This window comes from Gekko japonicus, unplaced genomic scaffold, assembly GCF_001447785.1.
Source record: "Gekko japonicus isolate JY-2015 unplaced genomic scaffold, Gekko_japonicus_V1.1 scaffold3689, whole genome shotgun sequence".
In the NCBI taxonomy this organism is placed as follows: domain Eukaryota; kingdom Metazoa; phylum Chordata; class Lepidosauria; order Squamata; family Gekkonidae; genus Gekko; species Gekko japonicus.
In genome coordinates this window covers 79,452-89,087 of record NW_015173797.1, presented here as the reverse complement: position 1 = coordinate 89,087, position 9,636 = coordinate 79,452, and the positions used below count along the sequence as shown (strand labels likewise).

Sequence of the window (9,636 nt, the reverse complement as noted above, 5' to 3'; positions counted from 1 at the left end):
TCACTCCAGAAGAATGCTTCCCAGATTTGTGTCAATTTCACTACACTGGGCACAATGTCACGCCAGAAGAATCGCTCCACAGATTATTGTCAATTTCACTACACTGGGCACAATGTCACTCCAGAGAATCGCTCCACCGATTATTGTCAATTTCACTACACTGGCACAATGTCACTTCAGAGAATCGCCTCCCAGATTATTGTCAATTTCACTACACTGGCACAATGTCACTTCAGAGAATCGCCTCCCAGATTATTGTCAATTTCACTACACTGGCACAATGTCACTTCAGAGAATCGCCTCCCAAATTATTGTCAATTTCACTACACTGGCACAATGTCACTTCAGAGAATCGCTTCCCAACACTTTTGTCAATTTCACTACACTGTCCACGACGCAAAGGGTTCCAAATCCAGGGTTCTCTTTGTCCTTCCGTAGTAAAAAAAACCCACACAAAAAAACCCAACACCGTGATAAAATTTAGGCATTCAGAAGCTAAACATTATTTCACGCAAGGTCTGCTTTTAGGTAGAACAAATTTCCCCGGATCTTGGCCTAAAATTGTTATATAGTGGAGGGGTTAAAGCACTTGATCACTGATAACACTTACAACATCCCTGTAAGGTAGGGCTGCTGGTGGTTTGACACCCAGGATTACAAGGATATGATCCAGCTCAGGGAAGAGCCAGGGTTTGGCACCTATTCTTCGTGGGCCTGTGAACCCTGGGTTCGCCGGCCCCAGCGTTTAAATAATCACATTACAATATTTCGAGATTGCTTTTGTGTCTATTTCAAACCTTTTAAGATCGCCTTTCCCGACACAGCGTTAGCCCCCTAATCACAGCCAGATCTCTTCACAAGCATTCGTGAAAGATATACTTGAAACTTATTTTCAGAACTTTTGCCTTTCTTAATTTAAAAATTTAAATGAAACAAGCAGAACTTTCCTGATTTAATTTTAAATCGAACAGTTCTGGTCAGTTCAAACAGTTCTGGTCAATACCAATGCTCCCTCTAAGCTGTGGAGTCTTGTGAGCAAAAATTCTACTTTGGGAGCTACTGGCATTAAAGTTGTGATGAGTGAGCTATTTGGCTACTGCATAAATTAGTCTGCTCCGGAGCCTTCCTTCCTGAGCTAAGACAAAAATGAGCCGGAGGCTAAAAAACCGTGAGCTGGCTCACACTAACTCAGCTTAGAGGGAACGCTGGTCAATACTCATGAAACTCGTCCCAGCAGAAGGGGGGGGCAATTGTACGCCACCCAGAACTTCCCTTGGAAGCCTCTTAAAAATACATCGAGTTTCCCAGTAACGAAATTCCGAATCATTACTTCCGAATGGGGAACCTGCACCGAAAACGTATACAAGGCTTTTTCTTCCCAAAGCTTTAAGGTCTTTCTAGGGGCGCTGAAACTCCCTTAAAAGGGGGGGTGAGGGAATAGAACCTAGAGATCTAGGAAAACTTGGGGGACGGGGGATAGCTCGAAAGTTAGTCCCAAACCTGGTTTTATTCCCCAAGGTTTAAGACCAGGATTGTAGGGGCTCAAGCCCCCGAAAGAGATCCAAGAGAGCTTGAGAAAGGGTGGGTGGGTGAGATAGCTCAGAAACACATCGCAGACTACCCGCAGATTTCTACTGCAAACTTTCCATCGGTCTGGAATGGAGGGAAACTGTACCCGGCATGCCTTGCATTCCCCTGAGCAGCCAGGTCCGGGGTTCCCTACCCTGACGGCGGGGGGGACGGACACACACACACACAGGATCCCCGGGAGGGAGAGGAGCGCGTTTGCCCCCCCCCCTTCTGTAGAGGCTGATGAGCACGGAAGTAAAAATTGTAACCCTCCTGGAGCTTCGCCCAGCAAGGCGGACTACCAACGTGCCATGTTAAAATACTTATAGGCTTTGCTTCGGTTCTGTTTTTAGATTTCCGCTGGGTTCTACGACCCCAGTCCCTATTTGCATCGCTCATCGGACGTCCCATCCGGTCGCTTGTGTCCCCCTCGCCCCGTGTGACCCCCTCTCGAGTCGCAGGGAGAAAGGCGGGCTATAAAGGACACCAAGAAACCGACCCAAATAAAACCCAAACCGACCGTTCAATCAGTCAACAGGTTGGGAACCGATCCCCTCCCCCAGACCCCAAAGCCTTTTCGAAGAGGAGAGGGGGTGTGGTCAGAATGTGTCGGGTGGTCCATGCTTATACTTCAGATCTGGGTCGTCGCCCCCCCCCCCCCCCCAAATATCTGGTTGGTTCCAGACTTCTACAAACCTCAGTGCATTGCTTGTCGAATGTGGAGTGTATTGACTCTTTCTCTGTGTAATCCGCCTCGCTCTCTGGGAGAAGAGGGTGGACTTTAAATGCAAATGCATACGTAACACACAACAAAGTTTGAGTCCAGGGGCACCTTTAAAGACCAACAAAGTTTAATTCTGTTGTGTAAGTGTGCATGCACACTTCTGCACACGGAAGCTTATGCCCAGAATTAAATGTTGTTGGTCTGAAAGGTGCCCCACTGGACTCAAATTTTGCTGTGCTGCTTCAGACGAACACGGCTACCCCACCTGAATTTATACCTGCCTACCTACCTACCTACCTACCTACATGCATGCATGCATATCACTCAACCAACCTAATCGATGGGAAACGGATCTCCTTCGCACCCAAGCCCCTAAATCGCCTCCAAAGGCTAGAGGCCAGAAACGGGGAGGAGGTGAAGACAGAATGTGTATCAGGTCAATACTGATGCTTTGCTTCGGTACTTCCCTCTTATTTCAAAGATGTCTGGTTGGTTCCAGACTCCCACGGCCCCAATCGGATTGCCTAGTTTATTGCAAGTCCCATCCTCTTGATTGTACCGAGTCTCCGTCGGTGTAATCCGCCTTGAATTCCACTGAGAAAGGCGGACTACAGACAAGATAAATCGATTTTTTAAAAATACTAATAAACACCGATTCATCAACATTTGGGGAACCGGTTTCCTCCCCCCTCCCAGTCCCCAAATCGCCGTCTGACTCCTTCGCAGCCGCTCCCTCCGTGCAACCCGCCTTGAGTCCCGGCGAGAAAGGTGGACGTGGACTAACGGTGAAGCAAAAAATAAAATAAAATACATGCAAATAAAACCCCCAAATCGCTGGCTGACCCCATTGCATTGCCTCATCCTGTGTAAATCCACCTCTACTCCCAGTGAGGAAGGCGGATGACAACAACATCAAGAAAATTAAGAAATCCAGATGAAACGCTGTCCATCACAGCTGGGGAACCGATTCCCTCCCTTCCCATCAGCCCCCGAATGGCCTGCTGCCTGCATTTGCACGGACTCCCTTGTGCGCAATCCGCCTTGAGTGCCGGTGAGAAAGGCGGATTACAACATAGATAATAAAGAAATAATTTCACGTCATAGCCAGTCAATTCACAGTTGGGGACCCGGTTTCCCCACTCCCCCCAGTGGCCGGCTGCCTCCATTGCATTGGCTCCCTCTGCAATCCACCTTGACTGCCGTTGGAAAAGGCGGTTTACAACACAAATAACGAAGAGAAAATTAAAAATCAAATCCAGTCAATCCACAGTTGGGGAACCGATTCACCTCCCTTCCCACTAGCCCCCCGAATGGCCGGCTGCCTCCATTTGCACGGACTCTCTCCTGCGCGATCCGCCTTGAGCGCCGGTGAGAAAGGCGGATGACAACACAGAGAACGAATAAAGAAGTTCATTACAAAGCCAAGCCAATCAATCCGCAGTGGGGGAACCGATTCCCTCCCCTCCCACCAGCCCCCAAGTGCCCGGGCCAGGGGGAAGGGCTTGAGGACAGGGGCGAGGGGGGCGAGGGGGGCTTGGGGGGGTCTCCTTACCGCCTTGTCGTTGTGCTGCTGCTGCTGGAGCTGCTTCATGAGGATGGACTTCTTCTTGTCCTTGCAGCGCTTGTTCTGGAACCAGACGCGGATGACGCGCGGGCTGAGGCCGGTCATCTCCACCAGCTGCTCCTTCATCAGCGCGTCCGGGCGCGGGTTGGCTGCGTAGCAGGTACGCAGCGTGTGGAGCTGCTTTTCGTTCAGCACCGTCCGCACCCGCGTCGTCTTCTCCGCCGTCTTGTGCACGTGGGGGCGCAGCGAGGACTGCCGGCCGGGCACCGAGTCTGCGGGGGGACGGAGGACGACAGAGGGAAGGTGAGCAGGACCTATAAGGTGGTGGCCCCTCCACTGAGAAGATCCCCAACTTTCTTTCCCTCCCCCCCCCGAGTCTGGAGGGACAGAGGGAGAGTGAGCAGGATGTGGGGGGGCCTCCCCCGGGGAAGCCCCCAAGGGGTCCCCACCCACCGCAGAACACACTCCTAGCGCCCCAGGACTGGGGACGCACCCTGCACATGCTCAGAGTCCTGGTTATGTGAAAAGCAAAACACTTGAGGGCTAAGCCCCAGGACCTGTCGGCCTTCCCTGGTAGGAAAGGAGAACTTAAATATCTCCCCCCACCCCCCAAAAAATAAAATCCTAGCGAGGAGCGTTCAAAACAGACAGAGGGTAGTTGACACAGAGAGTGATTAAAATGTGGAATTCGTTGCCAGAGGATGTAGTGATGGCCACAGGAATAAATGGCTTTCAGCGGGGTTTAAATAGATTTATGGAGGAGAGGTCTATCAGTGGCTACCAGCCATGGTGGCTGAGGGGAACCTCCACATTCAGAGGCAGTCAACCTCTGAATCCTAGAGCCAGGAGGCAACACCAGGGGAAGACCTCGGCTTCTATGCCCTGTTGTTGGCCCTCCAGAGGAACTGGTTGGCCCCTGTGTGAGTCAGGATGCTGGACCAGATGGACCCTCACTGGTCTGATCCAGCAGGGCTCTTCTGATGTTCTTAGGAAGGCCTCGGCCTCTCTGCCCTGTTGCTGGCCCTCCAGAGGAACTGGTTGGCCACTGTGTGAGGCGGGATGCTGGACCAGATGGACCCTCACTGGTCTGACCCAGCAGGGCTCTTCTGATGTTCTTAGGAAGGTCTCGGCCTCTCTGCCCTGTTGTTGGCCCTCCGTAGGAACTGGTTGGCCGCTGTGTGAGACAGGAGGTTGGACTAGATGAGCCATTTGTTTGATCCAGCAGGGCTCTCCTGATGTCCCTATGAGAACCTAACTAGCTCCCCTTCCAAAAAAAATAAAATAAATCCCATTTAAAACAGACAGGTACAATCCAGGAACAGGTTTACAAAAATATAATTTAAAAACGTATTTCTTTACTGAAACCGGGATTTCTGTGTCTCTTATGAAGCTACCCAGATACGTTATTATTGCATGCATTATTACAGAGCCACTTGGGGCTTTTTATTTTTTAAAGGAACGGGGTATAATGGGAAGGTAAGTAACGGAGCAATTAAAAAAAATCGCTGTTAGACATTGCAGTCGGTCTGACTTCAGGCTCTTGGAAGGGTCCGGTGACCGGCCTCCCTCCCTCCCCTGCACCCGAATAGAAGACAAGAAGGCAGGCTGGGTTCCCAGCTTGGTTGGAATGGCCGGCGCAATTTTGGTAGCGCAGTAAGAAGCTTTGGTGAGCTGCGGATGCGAGAAGGAAGCGGGCCGCATCCTGCACAATGCTGAGAAAGCTGTCCCCGAAGATTCTCTTGGAATCTTGGAGAGGTTTTAAGTCCCCGGGGACCTTGTTTGCAAATCCCAGTTCTGAATAAGGATAATTTCGACTACTGGCTTAGATGTGTTAAAAATGCTCTTCAATCATATTCAGCTCTTTATGTAATTAATACAGACCCCCCCGTGGGTGAAGAAGAGTTGGAAAGATATGTGGCTGATGATGAGCTAGCGATAGCCATTATCATGAAATCTTTGTGTCCACGTGACCATAGAGAAATTCTAAAATGCCAAACGGCCAGAGAGATGTTAAAAAGGCTGAATGATACCTATATTTCTAAGTCTGAAACTCTGCCTCCTGTTTTGGCTTATCTGAAAGAAGGCCAGAGAAGAGCCCTTTCAAAAACAAAGGATGACTTGTCTGTGTTAAGTATTAAATCTACATGTGATAGGAACAAAGGCAAGAGGAATGTAAACTGTTTTCGTGGAAATATGGGGCACGTTGCCCGCCATTGTTGTTTAGAAAAGTTGCCTGATTCAAAGGTTTTTCAGGAACAAAGAGATCAAAAGGCTCATGATCAACCTCGCGCCAAAAGTGACCGCGCTCAGTTTAACCGGTCTGCAACAGGACCCTCTAGAGGGCGTGGCCAGAGTGCTCCTGGCAGTCAAGCAGACAGGCGCAATGTTTTTGCTGTGACAGAGAAGCAGCCTCAAAAGGCTGACACTGAGAAGCAAGAAAGCGAAATGCATGCTTTGGCTATCAATGAAGTGTGTGATGAGGATGATAATATGTTTATCATTGATTCTGGAAGCGGTTTTCATGTGATTAAATCTGAAAAATGGTTTATTGATCTAGATAGAGACTGTAGACCTGCTCTTCAAGGAGCTGCGGGCGAATCTCTTTCAGTTGCGGGGACAGGAACGGTCCAGGTGTATGGCATGAATTCTGATAACAAAATTGTTGAGGCAACCCTCAAAAATTGTGCTTTTATACCCAACGCCATACACAACTTGATTTCCACAAAGAGAATAATGGAAAGTGGAAGTTATGTTGATCTTAGACCAAATCATGGAAAGATCTGGAGTGAGAGTGGTTTTAACATGATGTTACAAACAAATGATGGTTTTCATTACTTGAGACATATTGCTAATGCTAATTTTGATGATGATGACGAAGTTGAAGCTAATGGAATGGTGTGCCATACAAAATCAACTGAATGCAATCACAAAGACTGTTTGTTTGCTTGGCATGTGAAACTTGCACATAGAAATATAAAATCTGTGAAGCAATTATTGAAAGAATGCAATGTTGACGCAGCAGAATGTGAGCTCATGAAAGATGGCTGTGATATTTGTCTTAAATCCAAGGGCACAGCTCCCTCTTATAAGACTACTAAACCTCATGACTCAAACACTAAACTGCTAGAGTGTGTCTACTCTGATTTAGTTGGGCCTATTCATGCATCTGCTGGAGGTAACAGATACTTTGTCAGTTTTCTGGAAGCAAAAACCAGATATGTTTACACCTACCTGCTTAGAAGCAAAGATGAGGTGCTTGACAAGTTTAAATACTATGTATCTGTTGTTAAGAACAAATTTGGCAAGGCGCCAGAAGTTTTGTTCACTGATAATGGTACAGAGTACTGCAGCAGTGAGTTCCAAAGATTCATGGAACAAGAAGGAATTGAGCATAAGACAACAGTGCCTTATTCGCCACAGCAAAATGGCACGGCTGAAAGATTAAACAGAACCATACAGGAAATGGCGCGTTGTATGCTAATGCAATCTGGACTTCCAGAGTGTTATTGGGCAGAAGCAGTCCACACTGCGGTTTATTTGCATAACCGAATCCCATCTAAAGTTACCAATAAGAGCCCTTTTGAATTATGGCATAACCGAATGCCTGGACTTAAACATTTAAGAGCCTTTGGATCAAAAGCCTATGCGCATATACCAAAGGAGAAAAGGGGCAAGCTTGATCCAAGAGCAGAGATTGGTGTCTTAGTCGGATATGCCTCTAGTGGCAAAGGGTACAGAATTCTAAACCCTGAAACTGGATATGTTAAAGTATGCAATGTGGTACGTGTAGATGAAAGCAATGTCATACTAACTCCTAACCTGGCTGAGTCCACAGTGCAACCTACTTCAGAGGATTCTACAGATGTCTCTTTCTATGACGTGTTCACTTGGCCATCTGCGCAGACCACCTGTGATCAGGCAGGTCCATCTCCACAAGAGGATTCCAGCTCAGAAGGGGAACCTGGAGAAGCATCGCCAAGGGTAAGAGAGACGATCACTGTGAGACAATCAGCAAGGAGTACCAAAGGTGTACCACCACCGATATATGGAATTTGTGCAAATGTGCAACCAGAGGAGGAACCTTGTGAATGGAATGAAGTGGATCAACCTCCTGAATTAAAAGACTTCTCACAGAGATTTGGAGCTGATTTATCAGACTTTTCTACACCTGTTGAAAGCTATGCAACCTTCAGGACACTGTTAAGCATAGCAGCCTCAAGGGACATGTATGTTGGACATTTGAATGTCAAATCTACTTTACTCAATGGAGACCTGGATGAGGAAATCTACAAAGCTTGGAACGAGAAACTGACTAATCTGCTACTTAAACAGAACTTTAAACAAGGAATAGCAGAACCTTGCTTGTTCACAAGACTTAAAAATGGAAAGTATCAATACATACTAATTTATGTTGATGATTTGATTATTTGCTGTCAAAATCAAAGTGATGTACAAGAAATTGCTGATGGACTAAACAAGGAAGTTGAAGTGAAACAGTTAGGAACTGTACAATACTATCTTGGAATACAAATTGAAAGGACTGATGATGGAAGTTTTCTTTTGAGCCAAAAGCAAAAGATCATGGACTTTATTGAATCTGTAGGAATGAAAGATTCTGCAATTGTAAGCACTCCAATGGATAAGGACTATCCCAAGCTTACTGAAGGTAAACCACTAAAAGACAATCATGAGTACAGATCTGCAATTGGAAAATTATTGTATTTGAGCACAATCTGTCGTCCAGACATTACTTCAGCTGTTGGACTTTTGTGCAGAAAGACCAGTTCACCTAATGAGCATGACTGGAAAGCTATTAAGAGAATTGCAAGATACCTGAAAGGAACTTTGGATTACAAACTTAAGATTTCAACCTGTGTTGAACCCAGACTGACTGGATACATGGATGCCAACTGGGACAAAGCCTCACCTGATGGAAAATCTACAAGTGGATACTTGTTCTACTATGGAGACAGTTTAATTACTTGGACTAGTCAAAAGCAAAGCATTGTAGCCATGTCTACTGGAGAAGCTGAATGTGTGTCAGCGCAAACTGCAAGTTATGAACTTTACTGGATCATACATCTATTGAAGGACTTCGGCATAGATGAACCAAAGCCAATAATTCTTTTTGAGGACAATCAAGCCTGTATTGCTATCTGCAAAGGAGAAGGAACCAAGTCTAGAAACAAGACCATCGCACTCAAGTGTCACTACGTGAAAGAGCTGCAAGACCAAAAACTGATTGAACTGAGATACTGTCCTACTGACCGGATGATTGCTGACATCCTGACCAAGCCGCTTGACAAGCAACGTTTTGAGAATCTTCGTGAATGTTTATATTTGTCTGACTTTCGTGTCTTAACATGAGAAGGGGTGTTGGGTATTTGCATGTTGAAAACACTCAATGTGTATGCATGGGGTTAAATGTCTGTTCTGTTGTTACAGGAAATCACCTGTCTTTGTGTTAGCCAGTGTTAGCTCAAGTCTGTTAGCCCGCGAGAGAGAGATGGGAGGGAGAGAGAGATGGGAGGGAGGAAGAAGGTCCAAGACTAATTCCTGATTCTTGACAGTGCAGTCCTAAACAGAGTTACGCCCTGAGTCTATTGAAGTCAAGGCCAAGGGTGAAGCAGAGAGAGAGAGAGGGAGAACTAGAGAAAGAGAGAAAATTAAAAGGGGGAGAAAGAGAAAGAAAAGAAGAGAGAGGGGAGAGACAGAAGAAGGAAGGAAAGAAGGAAGGAAAGAAAGAAGGAAGGAAGGAAAGAAGGAAGGAAGGAAAGAA

General features: G+C 46.8%; 1 protein-coding gene across 1 annotated transcript in view; it reads right to left on the bottom strand.

Annotated features, from left to right (window-relative positions):
• Nucleotides 1-9,636, bottom strand: part of ISL2 (ISL LIM homeobox 2) — a 42,840-nt gene that overhangs the window by 26,788 nt on the left and 6,416 nt on the right. Inside the window, exon 4 of the mRNA XM_015423567.1 lies at nucleotides 3,846-4,129. Within this exon, the coding sequence (XP_015279053.1) occupies nucleotides 3,846-4,129 (284 nt within the window). The remainder of the gene's footprint in view (nucleotides 1-3,845; nucleotides 4,130-9,636) is intronic.